General features: G+C 45.1%; 1 protein-coding gene across 1 annotated transcript in view; it reads left to right on the forward strand.

Moving 5' to 3' along the window:
* The first annotated feature begins 7,703 nt into the window (after nt 1–7,703).
* The window catches only part of LOC139235130 (methylcytosine dioxygenase tet3-like), a 430,715-nt gene continuing 414,627 nt past the window's right edge, over nt 7,704–23,791 (forward strand). Inside the window, exon 1 of the mRNA XM_070866340.1 lies at nt 7,704–8,577. Within this exon, the coding sequence (XP_070722441.1) occupies nt 7,828–8,577 (750 nt within the window). The 5' untranslated portion in view covers nt 7,704–7,827. The remainder of the gene's footprint in view (nt 8,578–23,791) is intronic.

Raw genomic sequence — 23,791 nt, forward strand, 5'->3', positions numbered from 1 at the left:
AATCAGTCTGGTGAATCTTCGCTGCACTCTCTCAATAGCAAGAATGTCCTTCCTCAAGTTAGGAGACCAAAACTGTACACAATACTCCAGGTGTGGCCTCACCAAGGCCCTGTACAACTGTAGCAACACCTCCATGCCCCTTTACTCAAATCCCCTCGCTATGAAGGCCAACATGCCATTTGCTTTCTTAACCGCCTGCTGTACCTGCATGCCAACCTTCAATGACTGATGTACCATGACACCCAGGTCTCGTTGCACCTCCCCTTTTCCTAATCTGTCACCATTCAGATAATAGTCTGTCTCTCTGTTTTTACCACCAAAGTGGATAACCTCACATTTATCCACATTATACTTCATCTGCCATTCATTTTCCCACTCACCTAACCTATCCAAGTCACTCTGCAGCCTCATAGCATCCTCCTTGCAGCTCATACTGCCACCCAACTTAGTGTCATCCGCAAATTTGGAGATACTACATTTAATCCCCTCGTCTAAATCATTAATGTACAATGTAAACAGCTGGGGCCCCAGCACAGAACCTTGCGGTACCCCACTGGTCACTGCCTGCCATTCTGAAAAGTACCCATTTACTCCTACTCTTTGCTTCCTGTCAGACAACCAGTTCTCAATCCACGTCAGCACACTACCCCCAATCCCATGTGCTTTAACTTTGCACATTAATCTCTTGTATGGGACCTTGTCGAAAACCTTCTGAAAGTCCAAATATACCACATCAACTGGTTCTCCTTTGTCCACTTTACTGGAAACATCCTCAAAAAATTCCAGAAGATTTGTCAAGCATGATTTCCCTTTCACAAATCCATGCTGACTTGGACCTATCATGTCACCATTTTCCAAATTCGCTGCTATGACATCCTTAATAATTGATTCCATCATTTTACCCACTACTGAGGTCAGGCTGACTGGTCTATAATTCCCTGTTTTCTCTCTCCCTCCTTTTTTAAAAAGTGGGGTTACATTGGCTACCCTCCACTCGATAGGAACTGATCCAGAGTCAATGGAATGTTGGAAAATGACTGTCAATGCATCCGCTATTTCCAAGGCCACCTCCTTAAGTACTCTGGGATGCAGTCCATCAGGCCCTGGGGATTTATCGGCCTTCAATCCCATCAATTTCCCCAACACAATTTCCCGACTAATAAAGATTTCCCTCAGTTCCTCCTCCTTACTAGACCCTCTGACCCCTTTTATATCCGGAAGGTTGTTTGTGTCCTCCTTAGTGAATACCGAACCAAAGTACTTGTTCAATTGGTCTGCCATTTCTTTGTTCCCCGTTATGACTTCCCCTGATTCTGACTGCAGGGGACCTACGTTTGTCTTTACTAACTTTTTTCTCTTTACATACCTATAGAAACTTTTGCAATCCGCCTTAATGTTCCCTGCAAGCTTCTTCTTGTACTCCATTTTCCCTGCCCTAATCAAACCCTTTGTCCTCCTCTGCTGAGTTCTAAATTTCTCCCAGTCCCTGGGTTCGCTGCTATTTCTGGCCAATTTGCATGCCACTTCCTTGGCTTTAATACCAACCCTGATTTCCCTAGATAGCCACGGTTGAGCCACCTTCCCTTTTTTATTTTTACGCCAGACAGGAATGTACAATTGTTGTAATTCATCCATGCGGTCTCTAAATGTCTGCCATTGCCCATCCACAGTCAACCCCCTAAGTATCATTCGCCAATCTATCCTAGCCAATTCACACCTCATACCTTCAAAGTTACCTTTCTTTAAGTTCTGGACCATGGTCTCTGAAGTAACTGTTTCATTCTCCATCCTAATGCAGAATTCCACCATATTATGGTCACTCTTCCCCAAGACGCCTCGCACAATGAGATTGCTAATTAATCCTCTCTCATTACACAACACCCAGTCTAAGATGGCCTCCCTCCTAGGGATAGTGCAGGAAAGTGGAGTTGAGGTAGAAGATCAGCCATGATCTTATTGAATGGTGGAGAGGGGCTGAATGGTCTACTCCTGCTCCTATTTATTTTGTTCTTATAGTATTATGTTTGAACATACGACCCCTGGGTTGCTAGTCCAGTGACATAAGTCTAAATTGTTAGTCCATTATCAGAACCACAGGGATACTGTACCCTTCTTTGTATGGTAGTGAGCTGTTTTTCCCACTGGAAATGTGCTCATGTTACTTGCGTATCGGTATTTGAAGGGTCTGATTGGTAAATTGATGTTGCGATTTCAATGAGACACTCCAAGTCAGATTTCTGAACTTTTTTACACTTATATTATTAACTGCTTGAGAAGTGTTAAAGGATAATTATTGCACATATCATGATTGCTACCTGTAACAAATTCACATTTCCACAAGTTAGAAAGCTGAACATTCACATGACTTCATTAGCATAACTAGAGGCCATCAATATAAGATAGTCACCCCGAAATCCAATGGGGAATTCAGGAGAAACTTCTTTACCCAGAGAGTGGTGAGAATGTGGAACTCGCTGCCACAGGGAGGGGTTGAGGCGAATAGTATCGATGTATTTAAGGGGAGGCTGGACAAGCATATGGGGGAGAAGGGAATAGAGGGTTATGCTGATAGAGTTAGATGAGGAAAAACGGGAGGAGGCTCGAGTGGAGCATAAACGCCGGCATGGACTGGTTGGGCCGAATGGCCTGTTTCTGGGCCGTATATCCGATGTAATCCGATGTTGTTATTAATTATAAAACTTTATACTAACACATTAATGTGTGTGTGTGTGTAAATATATACTGATGATTGCCTATGGATATTGTCTGGAATTAAAAGGAATTCCAAAGGGTTCTCTTCCCCTCCCCCTCTTCTCCTCCTCCCCCTTCCCACATACACACAGCACACACTGGTGTCGTGCTTGGCCAATCTCTTCCTATATAGCCTTTGTTTCCTGAGATTGAATTGAACGCTGAATAGGACGAAGACAACACTAAGTGCCATATGTTCAACACAATTCCAATTCCTCCTCCTGCACCAATATGTATTTATACATGTCTTTAATAAAAAGACCTGAAAATTAATAAATCGACCATCGCAAGATTGGCCGGACTGTGTGCTTGTTATTTTACGATTGGTGCGGGCAGTGGAGTTGCTGGTTTGCTGTGAATGGGGGTGGGATGGTAATTATTGTAATCCAGTGGTGAGTGGTGGACAAACCTTATATATGCAATTCTCTCGAGGTCTTGCCAAAATATACTGGAAACAGTGCCTTATTCTTGGGTTTTAGACAAACTATACTTCTAAAAAATCTGCAAAACGATACTTTTCACAAACATTAATTTAGTGCAACTTTGCCTTGACCTTAAATGACAGATTGTCCCTTTGAAATGTTTAGATAACTTTTTTAAAGTTTTTCATAATAAAATGCTCATCACTCGTGACGCTTGAGAGGATCAGGTCCGTTTGACCGTCTTTGTTTTCAATCATTCCTTGGACATTTCAACCAGAGCATTGAGCTGGGGTATAAAAGTACATTATTTAAATGTTACAAATAATGACTTGTGTTTATCGTTCGCTTGTAAATGTAAATGCTTGTATTAATTCTTCGAGGTTAAAAATCTGAACAGATGAATTATTCTTTATGTTCCTGCACTAGATTATGGTATTTTTTTAAAGGTAGTACCGCCATATGAGGTACACTAATTGAAATAATTTCAGAAAACTAGGAGCTCTCTCAGAAAAACATTATTTCATATTGTAGCAACTCTAAGAAAGCTGTATTGAATAAATCCATACTTGCATTCCCATTAATCGTAAAAAAATAAACAGTCGTTCACTCGAAATAAATCGGCGTTCAAATGAGTTTGTGCTTCAATCAAGTTTTAACCCTTATGCCATAAAATTCACTTTTCCACATAGAGATTTAATGTCAGCAAATTTACAACGTACATTTCCAACCCCATATGCATCTGCTTAAGCCAGAAGAGTGAGTTGGAAAGAGAGAGAGAGGAAGAGCATTTTGGAGAAATGTTTGTCCCAATGATAAAAGTTTCCTGCCTGGATGATGCATGTAGAGCTGTTGGTATCAGGAAGCCCTATAGCAATGATGCCCCCCCCCCCCCTCCCCACCCCGGTCAGGAACCCGCTCCGTCTCACAGTTTCCAAGCGACGGTTCTTATCCATTAACCTCATTTTGCCTCTTCGTCCGGGCTGGGAGGACTGTGCCCAAACTGCTTCACTATAATCACCCAGATCACACAGTTCTTCTCAGCCTCACACTTTGCAACGTGCGGTCCGATTCTGGAGGGGGTTGGGGGGAGGGTGGGGGGATGGGGGGTGAGGGCTCTGGCATTATTATTTGTTTTCTTCTTCTCCAAGACTTTTTTTTCCAAATGATCACTTACATTCACAAGCGTGAACAAAATGTGACTTCATTCTTCAAAAGGCAAGGTTAATGCAGGCGTCCCCTTTCCGCCGGTAAGTGGAGCTTTGTTCTCAATATCTGTTGTTGTTTGTTGTGGATTTCTTTACATTGCAGTCAGCATATTTTGTTTTTTGAACACGCAAACCCACATTGCTTTATTTTTTTCTCTCCAAAAAAGCGCCAGCCACAACAAAGCGAGGCTGACATTCAGTGAAAGAGACGCGTGCAATCAACGCGAAATTGTCAAAAGGGACTAAGAGTGAAAGCCGCATTAACAACAGCAGAAAGTCTCTGTTTAGTTGCTCAATCTTCATGTGTATTGCGTGTTTATCTTAAGTTTGATAGTCTTTGCACGGCGGGCCTGGCCCATTACATTTGCAATTGTAGTCCATTGTCTGAGCCCCCCCCCCCCCCCCCCAATCGCTGCTGGGTCCATTCTCTGGCTGGGCTTGTGTCTGCATTGTTGCAAGTGCAGTCAGTTCTCTCTCCCCTTGAGCCGACCCAATGCCTGTTTGACCGATGTGTTGTGGGAGATATTTGGACGCCGTTTTAAAGTTTATTCACTTTAAGCTCTTTTCTCCCCCACACACACATACAGCCACGTGCCTGAGTGAGGGCTGGGGCTTTAAGGAAGTGCAGCAACTTTTCCGGGCATGAGTCCAACACAACGGAACCCAATGTGGTTGCAAACCCCTTTTGACACGAGGAGAAGCCGGGTCGGGGCGGGGGGCGTCCTGGTCTTGTCGGTGTCCGGTTCAACTAATTTCTCTGAAACTCCAGTAAAATATAGGTGGTATTCTAATCGGCCACGTTCCTAGGCAGGTCTGGCTTTGTTAAACATCTATTGTTGGTTGGGGGAAGTGAACGGCTCGACATATTTATATATACACACATATGTATGTGAGGTTTATTAAAGTGAAGGTCAGCGCCACATATTTCATCAATATACAGAAGTCAGCGAGTGTTCTAATAGCCCCAAGCCCTAAGCGAAAAGGACGGGGCATCTTGTGGCGGTGGAACTGTCAGTGCTGAGTGACTGGAACAAAGACAGTCTTCCTCACACCCACATCACAGCTTCAAATGGGAAACGTGCGGATCTGATCGCTCGCGCACACCACGGCTGAAATATTCGTTGCCGGATTTTTAAATAAAATGATCAATTTATCAAATTGGGAATTTCAAGTAACACCGACCAGTCGCTGAGAACCCCCACCCAAGCTGCTTAAGGCAAATGGGCTCAAATATGTCTAAAATAGTTTGTGCAAGACCACCTAATGAGTAAATCGATTATTTCTGAGAAAATGCCAGGATGAAGAGATCCCTGTAATATCCAAACTCTCCCATTGTAGCATCCAACTTTCCACTCTCCCCTCCTCAATATTGTCCCTGTACTGCACTGGGCAGATTACTCCAAACATGTTTCAGTCTTTGAGCAAAGCAGAGCTTCCCAACATGTGTTGTAAACTTATTTTTTTAATAATAATTTACATTCATTTCCACTTATTCTACTTTCCTGGGTTAATTAGAAGTAACAGTTCATTGCCAGTGATAAATATTTAGTTCAATTCTTATTAAATCTAGAATAAGCATTCTTCCTTTGATAGCAGTGTTCCCCTTCCTGAACAATTAAATTAGAGTAGGTTCCATAAACAAAATGTACAAAGGGAACACTTGTTCAATTCTTATTCCCAAATACTGTTTTTTTGCACATTTTTGAAAAGTAGCTGTGTACGGTTTTACTGTGTCCATTACCAAACCTTCTGCTCATGTCAATAACTGGTGCAAAAGGCCATTCTGCTCCATTATTCAGCTTCGCCCACTCTCCCCAAAGGATGCCACATGTAACTTTGCACAAACAGGAAATACCTTCCCTGTACTTTCCTTTACATACTGCTGCTATTTGCAAATGCAACGCTATAGACTTGATCTCAGTTTACTATTTGGAGTAAAGTTGCTAATAGTGCGATCACTTAAGGGTTTGCTCCGTCATGTTGCTTGGGGAAGGGAGGTTTCAAACCATTTTAGGAAGGGTCTATGTGCAAGGCAGATTTCACCAGTTGGAGGATTTTGAGAGATTAAAACCTATGGGAGGAATTGGTCCATAATGCACGATGACTTTGGATTGTGTGGAAGGTTTTTGGATGGGGGATGTGGAAGTTGACAGACTTCTAGATGTAGCAGTGTCAGCCCGAGCTCAGTGGGCAGCACACTCGCCTCTGAGTCAGAAGATTGTGGGCTCAAGTCCTACTCCAAGACTTGAGCACAGAACACCAGCTGGCACTTCAGGGAAGTGCTGAAGGAGTGCTGCACTGTTGGAGGGGCGTAATTTGGATGAGATATTAGAGCAGGCGGACTCTGCCCTCTCTGATGGATGTAAAAGGTACCAAGTAAAAGTTATCCTGGAGTCTGGACCAAAGTTTATCCCTCAACCAGTGCCGCTAAAAACATTGTCCAAGTGGCCACTGCGGTTTGTGCCAGGTTTCCCCACATTAAAACAGTCATTCCAAGTAATTCATCGGCTTTGAAGCGCTTTGGGACAAGCTGAGGTCATGAAAGGCGCTATATAAATGCACGTTCCTTACTGAAAAAGTAAATACATAAAAATCAGATTGGGATAAGATTTTATCTTTCGTTGAGTGACATGTTTGGCCTGGGGGGACATCACAAATGCAGAACTGCCACAATGTACAACCTACAGACGAGGTAAAAAGGAACAGTTTCAAACTATTCTGCATGTTTTGTAATACTTTCCGGGTCTTGCTGCTGGCGTGTTTGTATATGGGGTTATTTTAAGTAAAGAGTGTTTGACCATGCGGCATTGGTGTTTCAAATGTTGATAGTTTGAGACGCCCTTCCTTAGGCCTTTTAATGACAATAAATTTACATTTCATTTCACTCTTTGATTTTTGGTTTGTCTAATTGTCCAACTTTTTGCTTCTTCTGTCTCGCCGGAGGCGACATAGTTTGAGAATAAGTTGGAGAGTCTGAAAAAAAAGTTTTGAATTCATGAAGTTTATGAAAGATTGGGCGGGCCAGCACACTGGGAAACGGGGAAAGTCGCTTCAGATTGATATGAATTCTTTTCCCCCCCAATTTGAATGGAGCTAAAACTTTTGAGGAAGCAAAACTTGGCAGTAGTTTTTTCCTTTTTTGTGTGCTTGCTTATATAAACTTCTCAAGGCCAAAGCCTTACCTGCCCTGTATAACACAATCCGCTTCTGGTGTCACTTGCATTTGTGATTAATAACTGCAGTCAAACTTTTGGTACAAGTTGCAATATTTTGCACTTTATTTCTTTTAGAAGTTTTTAAAACCTGACTCGAATGAGGCTATTGGGCCGAGGCGAAAGTGACCATGGTGACAGATAACGCTTGCGGAAGAAATTGGAGCCACACCTGAGTATTTCGAAGCACTGCTACATGTTTTGAGGTGGTTTAGATGATGAACAGTGCGCTCGAACATGCTCGACCCGACAGAATCCCATAACGGTACACTAACTGAAGAGAAAGACGGTGAGTGGCGAGGAGAAGGTTTGGTGGACAAGCCATTGGCCATCAGCAGTGTGGGAGCAGGGCAACAAAGGTGCCAGCTGCTGAATGGAAAAACAGTCCACGCAACTGCAAGTCCCACCACAGCATCGCTGACACAGTTAGTCTTCCACTCTTTTCTGAAGAAGACCCAAGGCCCAGTCCTCATCAAGCCCGTTGGCAAGTCCAAAGCATTAGCTGCTGGGGCTGACTTCCACAAATCCAGGATTAAAAAAAAATCCAAGAAGCCGGTGTTCTCCTCAACTGCTTCCATCGCTTTCGTTTTCCCCAAAGCCAAAAAGGCAACTATGAAGAAGGCGAAACACGTCGGCCACACAGAGAATGGCTCGCCCTTCATCAAGGCAACGACTGATGACTTATTCGAGGAGCGCGCAGCGATTGAAGACCAGCAAACGACGGACGAATATTCCAAGTCCAGCTACGAGGACTTGGACGCCGAGGCCATCGTTATGCCATCTACACTGAAACCCCCCGCCTTGGGTTCGGCCGACCCGCCGGCTTGTCACAAGAAGAAACGCAAACGCTGCGGGGTCTGTCACCCTTGCATGAAGAGAGACAATTGTGGGCAATGTAGCAACTGCAAGAATCGCAAGACTGGGCATCAGATCTGCAAACAGAGGAAATGCGAAGAACTTAAGAAGAGACCAGGACTGCTTACTGAGGTAAGAACATGTACAGATTAAGGAGATCTAGGGTTCATATCAGATTACGGAGATAGAGGGTCCATGTACAGATTGAGGAGATATCGGATTCATGTACACATTGAGGAGATATACTGTTCATATACAGATTGAGGAGATATAACGTTCATGTACAGATTACAGAGATAGGGGGTTCATGTACAGATTGAGGATATAGGGTCCATGTACAGGTTGAGGAGATATAGTGTTCATGTACAGATTAAGAATATAGGTTTCATGTACAGATTGAGGAGATGTGGGATTCATGTACAGATTGAGGAGATATAGGGTTCATGTACAGATTGAGATATAGGATTTATGGACAGATATGACAATAGCCAGATTTTTGAATGATAGGGGAGTCAAGGGTTATGGGGAGCGGGCAGGGAAATGGAGTTGAGTCCATGATCAGATCAGCCATGGTCTCATTGAATGGGGGAGCAGGCTCGAGGGGCCGAATGGCCAACTCCTGCTCCTATTTCTTATGTTCTTATATACAGATTTAGGAAGTCTAGGGTTCATACACAGATTTAGGTTGTTGGAACTTTACAAGACAAGGTGTTTCGATATTATCCCATCCTTCTCATTAATTTTCAAGTAGCACAGATGTGGGGGAGAAACTTTTCCAATAAAACATGTTATAACCTGTTTTGCGTAACAATGTGAAGAATAAAAACATTGCAAGAAAAAAAAAGCAAATATCAGTTTCTCCAGGCTTGAAGGACGAGTCTGTCAAACAGATCAAAGCAAAAGGCTGAAAGTGGAGCCAGAATTGCTTACTGTCCAGGACTGTCACATTAAGATTGTAATTCCATTCACTCACAAGCAGCTCTATAATTTAATGCTTCCATAGGTTTTGCATTTTGAATGTGGTTGGGTTATATGCTGCCTTGTGCCAGTCTGTAAGGTGGAAGTGTGGCGATGAGATACCAATAGCACTTTAGCAGCCTGGACGCAGTACTTACATTCAGTTACTCCTTGGCCCCCATTACTCTCACTGTTTGTAAAGAGATTCTCTGTATTCTTGTAACTGTTCTCTGCTTCTCTTACCATTATCTTCTTTCTGTCTCTCCCTATTTTCTGACTCTCTCTTCTTGCCATATTTCTTATTCTCTGCTTTATTGTCTATCTCATTCACTAATTTCCCGACCTCTCCTTCTGCATTCTTTGCCTTCCCTTTGGTTTTCTTGTTTGGCAGTTCATTCTCGTTTTTCCATCTCTGTTTTCGCCTTGCTTGGTTTCATCTTTTCTATTTTCACCGAGTGGCTCCTGGAGGTCACATGTGCATGGTGGACATTGACCAGCATTGGAGGTGCATTTATGTACAGTTCTGAAAATTGGCACTGAATTAGTGCATGTGGGGAGCCTTGAACGGTAATAGCTGTGCCTCTCAGTGGGCAGCACCCTCGCCTGTGAGGCAGAAGGTTGTGGATTCGCGTCCCACTCTGGGGAGTTGAGCACAAAATCTGGACTGACACTTGAGTGCAGTGCTGAGAGAGCGCTGCACTGTTGAAGGTGCTGTCTTTCAGATGAGACGGTAAAGCAAGTCTGCTCTCTGAGGTGGATGTAAAAGATCCCATGGCACTATTCAAATAAGAGTAGAGGAGTTCTCCCTGGTGTCCTGGCCACAATTTATCCCTCAACCAAAATCACTAAAACAGATTATCTGCTCATTAGCACATTGTTGTTTGTGGGAGCTTGCTGTGTGCATATTGACAGTGGCATTTCCTACATTACAACAGTGACTACACTTCAAAAACTCCTTCATTGGCTGTAAAGTGCTTTGGAATATCCTGAGGTTGTGAAAGATGCTATACAAATGCAAGTTAGTTCTTTCTTTGCGAAACATTGGGAAGGAAGCCTCAGCAAGCAGTAAATTCCAAGGTCTGGGAACAGTGTCTGAGAGATATACAAGCAGTGCCCGGGAGATATTACATTTAGGGAGGATGTGAAGGCCTTAGAGAGGGGGCAGAAAAGATTTACGAGAATGGTTCCAAGGATGAGGGACTTCAGTGACGTGGATAGACTGGAGAAGCTGGGGTTGTTCTCCTTGGAGCAGAGAAGGTTGAGAGGAGATTTGATCAAGGTGTTCTAAATCATGAGCAGATAGGCAACAGTAGATAGAGAGAAACTGTTCCCATTGGCGGAAGGGCCGAGAACCAGAGGGCACAGATTTAAGATGATTGGCAGAAAGGCGACATGAGGAAAACTGTTTTGTGCAGCAAGTGGGTAAGACCTGGAATGCACGGCCTGAAAGGGTTCAATCGTGGCTTTCAAAGGGGAATTGCAGGGCTGTGGGGAAAGGGCGGTGGAGTGCTCCTGCAGAGAGCCGGTACGGGCTCGATGGGCCGAATGGCCTCCTTCTGTGCTGTAACCGTTCTATGATTCTACATAATATGAAAGGCGGAGAAGGATAGAGGTTGCTATGGAGACTTGTTAAAATGGTGGGGGTGGGGTAATGGAAAATTAAAAGAAAAGAAACACGAGAGAACATAGAAAGCCTTCGTGGCATCTAAAGGCTTTCTGGATGTTGTTCCAGGGGGTGGGGGAAGGGAATACAATCTGATTTTTTGGGGCAATGACAATTGAGGTAATGAAATGCACCGAATATTTCTGTGAGAGGTTTAGTTCTTTCTGATTAATTGCTTAGTAGTGAATGTGAAATTTGAGCCAATTACTGTGATTCGTACCCTGAAGATACGTCAAACACTTTCCCAAGTGCCATTTGTTTAATGGGTTAGGTAAATATTTATTAACAAAGTCCACTGAATTGTGTTCCAATTCTTCAAAAAAATCTTGCTTTGAATAATGCATAAAGGGCCTCACCAATGCTTAACATCATGCTGTACTTAAATGATAATGCATTGAAAGAAAGACAGACTTGCATTTATATAGCACCTTTCTCGACCACCAGAAATCTCAATGCACCTTACAGCCAATGAAGTACTTTTGGAGTGTAGTCACTGGTGTATTGTGTGAAACGTGGCAGCCAGCCTACGCACAGCAAGCTCCCACAAATCAATGACCAGATAATCTGTTTTTGTTATGTTGTTTGAGGGATAAATATGGGCCAGGCCACCGGGGATAACTCCTCTACTCTTATTTGAAATAGTGCCATGAGATCTTTTACATCCAACCGAGAGAGCAGACGGCACCTCGGATTAACGTCTCATCCGAAAGGCAGCGCCTCCGACACTGCAGCGCTTCATCAGTACTGCACTGGAGTGTCAGTCTAAGTTCCTGGAGTGGGACTTGAACCCACAACCTTCTGACTCAGAGCGATTGCGCGATCCACTGAGCCATGGCTTGTGAGACACTGTATCACTCTGACGCACAACGAGCCAGTAGTGTGGCACTTTCTCCATCGACGTGACCCGGTTTATGTATGTATCAGTGCACAAATTGTGATAAGTGGTGGCTTGAAGCAGTTCGTTTGACTTCAGGTGTCAAACTCGGCACTGCAGTATAAAGGAGGCATCAGACTGTGTGAATAATAATGTCAGATTAAGTTTCAGGGAATCCTGGGAGCATGGTCTCCATTCACAGTTATTAGCCGGCACGTCACAGGTATGACAACCAAAGCAGATTAAAGGTCACCATAAAGGTGACACCATTGGCTTCACAACATGAATCACATACTGCATCGTTATCGGAGTAACCTCTCTCGCTATGGTCTGATGGCAATACAGCCTTTTGTCCTAACAGTGTGTTGCATTGCCTTATTATCAAGCTTTTAGCATTAAGATTCATGATCTTATTAGATAAATTGCTGGAAGCTCTGTGCTGTGTGGCGGAGGTCAAATTAAATTCTTTCCTTGAAGCTACAAATTGAGTGAGCTTCACGACACGTGTTCGAACTAATCCAAGTCAGCATCTAATGGTCAGAGAATATTTGCTATCCAATAATTTTGGTCAGTTTAGCAGTTTAGTGAGAGACAATTGGCTTTTGAGATCTGTCGAGGCAAGCATGGACCGTTCAGCACGTCAGTACGATTTATTCACCTCAATGGGAAAAAGCTACAGCAAACTTTGAGAATTCCATCATACACTCACAGAAAACAGAACTCCATTTCTAAAATTCTGACAATGTTAGGATCTGGAAATCTACATAGTGATCAGTGTAAAAAGTGTAAAAGTGTAAAATATTTGTCAAGAGCAATGTAATGTATTTGTTTCATGGGTTCTTTGCTTAAGCATTCATAGCAACACATTGCTATTAAGAACTAGTTGGTTTATTAACAAAGGTTTAACAATCACACTACACATTACCAGTTCATCCACCAGGCTCACAACTGCATACCTCATCGTGGATTATCTAGAGCTAACTGACTGGGGTTTTATTGAGTCTTGTGAACATCACGTGACTGGCTAAACCACTCACAAAGCAACAGCTCTACAATTATTTTAATTAAACGATAAAGCCGAGTGCCCCCTTATTCAAGGGGCACTCGAACCCACAAATTAACAAATGACTTTGAACCTTAAATGGTCAAATTAAAATTTGGTTGCCGGGGTGATGATACACTCCAGTCACTCCGGCGCCCACCTCTTACAGAAGGCCGCGAGCGTACTGGTGGACACCGCGTACTCCATCTCAAGGGACACTCTGGCTCGGATGTAACCACGGAAGAGTGGCAGGCAGTCAGGCTGAACAACCCCCTCGACTGCCCGCTGTGTGGACCGGCTGATGACCCCCTTGGCCGTGCCCAGGAGCAGTCCTACGAGGAGGCCTTCTGACCTGCCCACTCCCCTCCGCACCGGGAGCGTGGGACTGAAGTGCAGCCAAAAATTGAGGAGCAGCCCCTTCAAATAATGGAACAGGGGCTGCAACCTCACACACTGAACATACACGTGGAACACGGACTCCTCTAGACCGCAGAAATTGCAGGCAGCCTGGGAGTCATTGAGCAACATCTCTACAAACCCGTGAGCATACTCACAGGTGCATACATTACAAGCAATACTATTCTGGCAAAGATTAGGTCACAAGAAAATGGATCTCGCAATCCAGATGGGGTTGAATTAGCACCGTAAATATCAAACTTTTTTTTATTTGTACTCTATGGGATTGGAATCCATTAACCTATTTGCTTTTTTTTAACCACATCCAAGCACGGGCTGACAGTTTCCTGGATTTGTCAGCAATTACCCAAGATCCATTTCCTAATCATCATGAAGTATGTTTGTTCCTTTAACATATACTTCTCCCTTTGGCTCCTTGTTCCCACAGCAATAATTTACATATATTCAGATTAAACTGAATTTGATGCCAATTTAAAAAAATTATTCATTCACAATATGTGGGCATCACTGGCAAGGCCGGCATTTATTGCCCATCCCTATTTGTCCTTGAGAAGGTGGTGGTGAGCTGCCTTCTTGAACTGCAGAGGGCAGTTAACAGTCAATCACATTGCTGGGGGTCTGGAGTCACATATTGGCCAGACCAGGTAAGGGCAGCAGATTTCCTTCTCTAAAGGGTATTAGTGAATCAGATGGGTTTTTACAATAATTGGGTAGTTTCATGGTCACCATTGCTGATACTAGGTTTTTATTCCCGATTTATTTAATTAACGGAATTTAAATTCCCCAGCTACCAGTGCGGGATGTGATCTCACGTCTCTGGATCATTAGTCTGGGCCTCGGGATTACTTATCCTGTAACATAACCACTGTGCTGCAGTACCCCTGATTGATGCATTTGTTTTATGGATCTATGTGCCGAAATTGCCCCTTTTCTGTGCCCCGTTAGCACCGCTGGGAGGCGGTAACGGGGCACAGTGGCCATTTTGCTTGGGGGCGGGCGGTGGCACCACCTCGGGTGAAATTGCCCCGGAGGTTTTGGAAGTGATGTGCCGGTAACACCACGCCCCATGATTAGCGCCCCGAGCCGGCACACAACAGGCGATGACGTCATCGCCGTGCACGCCGACCCCTCGTGTGGAAAATTGCCCCGTGGACCCCGAGGCTGGCGGACATCCACCGCTGGGGTGCCCCTTAAAAGAGAGGACGAGTGCACCCTGGGCATCCATTTTATCTCTCCGGCCGAATCTTCGGTTGGCCCAGCAATGGAGGCCCTCTCCTTGTCCGGGCTGACATCATGCATCCAGGGAGCGCATCCCTGGGGGCCCAGCGGCAGCCACCAAAACACCTGCAGAGTGTGCTGCGGCCCTCCACGTTAACTGAAGGGAAGGTGAAGCACTTCAGGGTGACACGGAGCTTCCACATAGCGCTGCCCTGGGAGACCCCCTCCAACGAGGTGGAGCGTCTGAGACAGCCTTCGGCCTCATTTTAGGGGTGCAAAGCCCAATTGCTCGCTAGGGGTGGGCTGATAAAAGTCCCGGCCCCGGAAATTGATCGCCCTCAATCAGGGCGCGGGGCAATTTTGGCCCTCTAGCCCCAAATTTCCTCTGTGAAATTATTATGAAATTGCCGTAATGTGAGAGAGGCGGGTGGAAATTGGGGCAGTACTTGCCCCGCTTTCTACATGTCAAAGTTTATTGTGAGCAATACAATGTATTGCCCATAATTTGCACCCTGGCAAATCGATGCATCTCTAATGCCCATTTAAAATTCCATGTTTCCATGATGTCTTGTTTCAGCCAATGCTAATCTTGTGGCTGTCTGTAAAATGCTGGCGACAGGCAGTGTCACTGGACAATGTGTAGCATAATACTGTGTGTACCAAGACATTTTGTCACATGGTGAATTTTATTTTTAACAGCAGTACTGGCGGAAACACTGAGTAAAGGCTAAGTCAAGGGTCATGGGGAGCGGGCAGGGAAGTGGAGCTGAGTCCATGATCGGATCAGCCATGATCTTATTGAATGGCGGAGCAGGCTCGAGGGGCCAAATGGCCGACTCCTGCTCCTATTATGTTCTATGTTCTCATGTACTTTCGCAAAGGAAAGGAGAGAAAGACCATCAAAGATTGGTTACCCGTGGCTACGCTTGTGTGTCTTATATCAGATAACAAGATCACTGTAAACGACGTTATTCCAAATGTGGCAGAGATGGGTTAAGGCAGATTTAATAGACGCAGTAGCTAAGAAGAATCTGTTTCCAGTGGCAGGAGGGTCAGTAACCCAGAGGACACAGATATAAGATTTAACAAGGGAATTCGGAGAGAGTGCCAGTACCAGGGGTATTGGGAGAGAGTGCCAGTACCAGGGGAATTCGGAGAGAGTGCCATTACCAGGGGCATTGGGAGAGAGTGCCGGTACCAGGGGTATTGGGAGAGAGTGCCATTACCAGGGGGATTGGGAGAGAGTGCCATTACCAGGGGGATTGGGAGAGTGTGCCATTACCAGGGGCATTAGGAGAGAGTGCCAGTACCAGGGGTATTGGGAGAGAGTGCCAGTACCAGGGGCATTGGGAGAGAGTGCCAGTACCAGGGGTATTGGGAGAGAGTGCCAGTACCAGGGGCATTGGGAGAGAGTGCCAGTACCAGGGGCATTAGGAGAGAGTGCCAGTACCAGGGGGATTAGGAGAGAGTGCCAGAACCAGGGGGATTAGGAGAGAGTGCCAGTACCAGGGGGATTAGGAGAGAGTGCCAGAACCAGGGGTATTAGGAGAGAGTGCCAGTACCAGGGGTATTAGGAGAGAGTGCCAGTACCAGGGGAATTAGGAGAGAGTGCCAGTACCAGGGGAATTAGGAGAGAGTGCCGGTACCAGGGGAATTCGGAGAGAGTGCCATTACCAGGGGCATTGGGAGAGAGTGCCGGTACCAAGGGTATTGGGAGAGAGTGCCAGTATCAGGGGTATTAGGAGAGAGTGCCGGTACCAAGGGTATTGGGAGAGAGTGCCAGTACCAAGGGTATTAGGAGAGAGTGCCAGTATCAGGGGCATTGGGAGAGAGTGCCAGTACCAGGGGTATTGGGAGAGAGTGCCAGTACCAAGGGTATTAGGAGAGAGTGCCAGTACCAGGGGCATTGGGAGAGAGTGCCAGTACCAGGGGCATTAGGAGAGAGTGCCAGTACCAGGGGCATTAGGAGAGAGTGCCAGTACCAGGGGTATTAGGAGAGAGTGCCAGTACCAGGGGTATTAGGAGAGAGTGCCAGTACCAGGGGCATTAGGAGAGAGTGCCATTACCAGGGGCATTGGGAGAGAGTGCCGGTACTAAGGGTATTAGGAGAGAGTGCCAGTACCAGGGGCATTAGGAGAGAATGCCGGTACCAGGGGCATTAGGAGAGAGTGCCAGTACCAGGGGTATTAGGAGAGAGTGCCAGTACCAGGGGTATTAGGAGAGAATGCCAGTACCAGGGGTATTAGGAGAGAGTGCCAGTACCAGGGGTATTAGGAGCTGGACAGGAAACAGGGGAATTAGAAACATAGAAACATAGAAAATAGGTGCAGGAGCAGGCCATTCAGCCCTTCTAGCCTGCACCGCCATTCAATGAGTTCATGGCTGAACATGAAACTTCAGTACCCCCTTCCTGCTTTCTCGCCATAACCCTTGATCCCCCGAGTAGTAAGGACTTCATCTAACTCCCTTTTGAATATATTTAGTGAATTGGCCTCAACTACTTTCTGTGGTAGAGAATTCCACAGGTTCACCACTCTCTGGGTGAAGAAGTTTCTCCTCATCTCGGTCCTAAATGGCTTACCCCTTATCCTCAGACTGTGACCCCTGGTTCTGGACTTCCCCAACATTGGGAACATTCTTTCTGCATCTAACCTGTCTAAACCCGTCAGAATTTTAAACGTTTCTATGAGGTCCCCTCTCATTCTTCTGAACTCCAGTGAATACAAGCCCAATTGATCCAATCTTTCTTGATAGGTCAGTCCCGCCATCCCGGGAATCAGTCTGGTGAACCTTCGCTGCACTCCCTCAATAGCAAGAATGTCCTTCCTCAAGTTAGGAGACCAAAACTGTACACAATACTCCAGGTGTGGCCTCACCAAGGCCCTGTACAACTGTAGCAACACCTCCCTGCCCCTGTATTCAAATCCCCTCGCTATGAAGGCCAACATGCCATTTGCTTTCTTAACCGCCTGCTGTACCTGCATGCCAACCTTCAATGACTGATGTACCATGACACCCAGGTCTCGTTGCACCTTCCCTTTTCCTAATCTGTCACCATTCAGATAATAGTCTGTCTCTCTGTTTTTACCACCAAAGTGGATAACCTCACATTTATCCACATTATACTTCATCTGCCATGCATTTGCCCACTCACCTAACCTATCCAAGTCACTCTGCAGCCTAATAGCATCCTCCTCGCAGCTCACACTGCCACCCAACTTAGTATCATCCGCAAATTTGGAGATACTGCATTTAATCCCCTCGTCTAAATCATTAATGTACAATGTAAACAGCTGGGGCCCCAGCACAGAACCTTGCGGCACTCCACTAGTCACTGCCTGCCATTCTGAAAAGTACCCGTTTACTCCTACTCTTTGCTTCCTGTCTGACAACCAGTTCTCAATCCACGTCAGCACACTACCCCCAATCCCATGTGCTTTAACTTTGCACATTAATCTCTTGTGTGGGACCTTGTCGAAAGCCTTCTGAAAGTCCAAATATACCACATCAACTGGTTCTCCTTTGTCCACTTTACTGGAAACATCCTCAAAAAATTCCAGAAGATTTGTCAAGCATGATTTCCCTTTCACAAATCCATGCTGACTTGGACCTATCATGTCACCATTTTCCAGATGCACTGCTATGACATCCTTAATAATTGATTCCATCATTTTACCCACTACTGAGGTCAGGCTGACCGGTCTATAATTCCCTGTTTTCTCTCTCCCTCCTTTTTTAAAAAGTGGGGTTACATTGGCTACCCTCCACTCCATAGGAACTGATCCAGAGTCAATGGAATGTTGGAAAATGACTGTCAATGCATCCGCTATTTCCAAGGCCACCTCCTTAAGTACTCTAGGATGCAGGCCATCAGGCCCTGGGGATTTATCTGCCTTCAATCCCATCAATTTCCCCAACACAATTTCCCGACTAATAAAGATTTCCCTCAGTTCCTCTTCCTTACTAGACCCTCTGACCCCTTTTATATCCGGAAGGTTGTTTGTATCCTCCTTAGTGAATACCGAACCAAAGTACTTGTTCAATTGATCCGCCATTTCTTTGTTCCCCGTTATGACTTCCCCTGATTCTGACTGCAGGGGACCTACGTTTGTCTTCACCAACCTTTTTCTCTTTACATACCTATAGAAACTTTTGCAATCCGCCTTAATGTTCCCTGCAAGCTTCTTCTCGTACTCCATTTTCCCTGTCCTAATCAAACCCTTTGTCCTCCTCTGCTGAGTTCTAAATTTCTCCCAGTCCCCAGGTTCGCTGCTATTTCTGGCCAATTTGTATGCCACTTCCTTGGCTTTAATACTATCCCTGATTTCCCTAGATAGCCACGGTTGAGCCACCTTCCCCTTTTTATTTTTACGCCAGACAGGAATGTACAATTGTTGTACTTCATCCATGCGGTCTCTAAATGTCTGCCATTGCCCATCCACAGTCAACCCCCTAAGTATCATTCGCCAATCTATCCTAGCCAATTCTCGCCTCATACCTTCAAAGTTACCCTTCTTTAAGTTCTGGACCATGGTCTCTGAATTTACTGTTTCATTCTCCATCCTAATGCAGAATTCCACCATATTATGGTCACTCTTCCCCAAGGGGCCTCGCACAATGAGATTGCTAATTAATCCTCTCTCATTACACAACACCCAGTCCAAGATGGCCTCCCCCCTAGTTGGTTCCTCAACATATTGGTCTAGAAAACCATCCCTTATGCACTCCAGGAAATCCTCCTCCACCGTATTGCTTCCAGTTTGGCTAGCCCAATCTATGTGCATATTAAAGTCACCCATTATAACTGCTACACCTTTATTGCATGCACCCCTAATTTCCTGTTTGATGCCCTCCCCAACATCCCTATTACTGTTTGGAGGTCTGTACACAACTCCTACTAACGTTTTTTGCCCTTTGGTGTTCTGCAGCTCTACCCATATAGATTCCACATCATCCAAGCTAATGTCTTTCCTAACTATTGCATTAATCTCCTCTTTAACCAGCAATGCTACCCCACCTCCTTTTCCTTTTATTCTATCCTTCCTGAATGTTGAATACCCCTGAATGTTGAGTTCCCAGCCCTGATCATCCTGGAGCCACGTCTCCGTAATCCCAATCACATCATATTTGTTAACATCTATTTGCACAATTAATTCATCCACCTTATTGCGGATACTCCTTGCATTAAGACACAAAGCCTTCAGGCTTGTTTTATTAACACCCTTTGTCCTTTTAGAATTTTGCTGTACAGTGGCCCTTTTTGTTCTTTGCCTTGGGTTTCTCTGCCCTACACTTTTCCTCATCTCCTTTCTGTCTTTTGCTTTTGGCTCCTTTTTGTTTCCCTCTGTCTCCCTGCATTGGTTCCCATCCCCCTGCCATATTAGTTTAAATCCTCCCCAACAGCACTAGCAAACACTCCCCCGAGGACATTGGTTCCAGTCCTGCCCAGGTGCAGACCGTCCGGTTTGTACTGGTCCCACCTCCCCCAGAACCGGTCCCAATGCCCCAGGAATTTGAATCCCTCCCTGCTGCACCACTGCTCAAGCCACGTATTCATCTGCGCTATCCTGCGATTCCTACTCTGACTATCACGTGGCACTGGTAGCAATCCCGAGATTACTACTTTTGAGGTCCTACTTTTTAATTTAGCTCCTAGCTCCTTAAATTCGTTTCGTAGGACCTCATCCCTTTTTTTGCCTATGTCGTTGGTACCAATGTGCACCACGACAACTGGCTGTTCTCCCTCCCATTTCAGAATGTCCTGCACCCGCTCCGAGACATCCTTGACCCTTGCACCAGGGAGGCAACATACCATCTTGGAGTCTCGGTTGCGGCCGCAGAAACGCCTATCTATTCCCCTCACAATTGAATCCCCTATCACTATCGCTCTCCCACTCTTTTTCTTGCCCTCCTGTGCAGCAGAGCCAGCCACGGTGCCATGAACTTGGCTGCTGCTGCCCTCCCCTGATGAGTCATTCCCCTCAACAGTACCCAAAGCGGTGTATCTGTTTTGCAGGGGGATGACCGCAGGGGACCCCTGCACTACCTTCCTTGCTCTACTCTTCCTGCTGGTCTTCCATTCCCTATCTGGCTGTGGACCCTTTCCCTGCGGTAAGACCAACTCACTACACGTGATACTCACGTCATTCTCAGCATCGTGGATGCTCCAGAGTGAATCCACCTTCAGCTCCAATTCCGTAACGCGGACCGTCAGGAGCTGGAGGCGGATACACTTCCCGCACACATAGTCGTCAGGGACACCGGAAGCGTCCCTGAGTTCCCACATGGTACAGGAGGAGCATAACACCCGACCGAGCTCTCCTGCCATGTCTTAACCCTTAGATACACTTAAACTGGTAACAACTATGAAGAGGAGATGAAGTGACATTTGTTTACGTAGCGACTTATTGTGACCTGGAATGCATGGTCTGAAAGGATGGTGGCAGCAGATTCAATGGTAACTTTCAAAGGGGAATTGGATAGATACTTGAAAAAGAAAAATCTACAGGGCTACGGGGAAAGAGCGGGGCGAATTGGATAGTTCTTTCAGAGAACTGACATATGCACGATGGGCTGAATGAACTCCATCTGTGGTGTATCATTCTGAGTTTAATATCTGAGGAATGGCAAGGAAGACTTTTTGCTGATCCAGGAAAGCTCAGAGGAAAAGGTTGATTTTGTGTTATTTCAGAAAATTTATGGTCATTAATTATATTGTGATATCTGTAATGTATTTGCTTCAATGTTACAATGTTTTTCTACTATGCAGTTTTTTGCGGTGCAGGCTCGAAGGGCCGAATGGCCTACTCGTGCACCTATTTTCTATGTTTCATGGGTTCTTTGTTTAAGAATCCATAGCAACACATTGCTTTTGAGAACTAGTTGATTTATTAACAAAGGTTCAACAATCACACTACACATTATCAGTCCACTAGGCTCACAACTGCATACCTCATCATGGATGACCTCGACCCAACTGGCTGGGGTTTTATTGAGTCTTGTGAACATCACGTGACTGGCTAAGCCAATCACAATGCAACAGCTCTGCAGATCTGTGAGCATACTCACAGGTACAAACATTACAACACTTTTTTAAATGATTAACCTTCCATTACAGAGGGATAGGAATTCATGTCCGGAGATAGTGTGTTACAATTTTTCCTCCAGTTTTCCCTTTCTTTGAGAAGGAACCTAATTCTATTCCACCCTTCCTCCCACAATCCAGCCAAGCTTTCAGTTCAAGTAGCATTCACTTGTAATGTCAGAAGGGAGTGAAGGATTATGGGGAGCGGGCGGGAAGTGGAGCTGAGTCCATGATCAGATCAGCCATGATCTCATTGAATGGCGGAGCAGGCTCGAGGGGCCAAATGGCCGACTCCTGCTCCTATTTCTTATGTTCTTATGTAAAACTGGTACAAAATTATATCCAACCTAAAAAAAAATACTGCATTCCATTAACATTTTTTAGTATCAAATGAAAATCAGGCAATTCAGTCAAAACATCCACAACTATTTATAAAAATGTGTGAACTTTTGATAAAAGTTGATCAAATTAATATATGCCCCTCACGATCATTGTGCAAAAACAGTGACGATTGAGGTTGGAGGACAGATTTTGCTGTTGTTTTGTTTATGGCATCACACTGCAGGCAGGGAGTATGTGGAGAACAGCACCTTAAGCACCTTCTGAAATTCCATGAAAAACAACAACAACTTGTTTATATATAACGCCTTTAACGTAGTGAAATGTCCCAAGGCACTTCACGGGAGTATTATGCGATAAACCAGGTGGTTGCCTCCCGGTTCAGCAACGCCTCGATTTCAAAATTCTCATCCTTGTTTTCAAATCCCTCCATGGCCCCTCGCCCCTCCCTATCTCTGTAATCTCCTCCAGCCCCACAACCCCACAAGATGTCTGCGCTCCTCTAATTCTGCCGTGTTGAGCATCCCCAATTATAATCGCTCCACCATTGGTGGCCGTGCCTTCCGCTGCCTGGGCCCCAAGCTCTGGAACTCCCTCCCTAAACCTCTCCACCTCTCTGTCTCTCTTTCCTCCTTTAAGACGCTCCTTAAAACCTACCTCTTTGGCCAAGCTTTTTGTCATCCGTGCTAATTTCTTGTTATGCGGCTCAGTGTCAAATTTTTTGTCTTATATTATTCTTGTGAAGGGCCTTGGGATGTTTTACGATGTTAAAGGCACTATATAAATACAAGTTATTATTGTTGTGGTTACCTTGTGCACATTCTTTCCTATGCACAGCCAGGAACAAGTCAGAAAGCCAATAATTGTAATGTTTTTTTCCTTGCCAGTGTATAGTTCCGTGGGAACTGTTTACCCTCTTGTACTTTGTCCAATTGACCATTATTTGCACATGATTCTAGACGGTGGGTGTAGGCAGGCACTTTGACCACACAGAAGTATCATGGCTGAGCCTAGTCTATCTGAATGTGACATTGACACAACACACTTCTCGTAAGAGTCACGGGATAGTAGTCAGGAGCTAGAACCATGACTGATTTCCCCCTTACCTAACTGAGGAATACTGTGGAAAATTGCAGAGCACACATTGCTGCCCTGGCTAAGATCACTCAACTCAAATCCTTTATTAAAAGTAATGACACAGGTTAATAAGGCCATAACAAAAGCAAACCAAGAACTAGGGTTTATTTCTAGAGAGATAGAATTGAAAAGTAGAGAAGTTATGCTAAACCTTGGTTAGACCACACTTGGGGTAGCTACTATGCTCAATTCTGGTCGCTACATTATAAAACGGATATCGAGGCACTGGGGAGGGTGCAGAGAAGATTTACAAGGATGATACCAGAAATGCGAGGGTATACATATCAGGAAAGGATGAACAGGCTGAGTCTCTTTTCTCTTGAAAATAGAAGGCTGAGCGGGTGACCTAATAGAGGTCTTTAAAATGACGAAAGGTTTCGATAGAGTGGATACAGAGAGAGTGTTTCAACTTGTGGGGAGGAACCTAACTAGAGGATAATTACGAAAAAAATCAAATAGGGCATTTAGAAGAAACTTCTTTACCCAGAGAGCGGTGAGAATGTGGAACTCACTACCACAGGGAGGGGTTGAGGCGAATAGTATCGATGCATTTAAGGGGAGGCTGGACAAACATATGGGGGAGAAGGGAATAGAGGGTTATGCTGATAGATTTAG

The sequence above is a fragment of the Pristiophorus japonicus genome, chromosome 22, assembly GCF_044704955.1.
Source record: "Pristiophorus japonicus isolate sPriJap1 chromosome 22, sPriJap1.hap1, whole genome shotgun sequence".
NCBI classification, from domain to species: Eukaryota; Metazoa; Chordata; class Chondrichthyes; family Pristiophoridae; genus Pristiophorus; species Pristiophorus japonicus.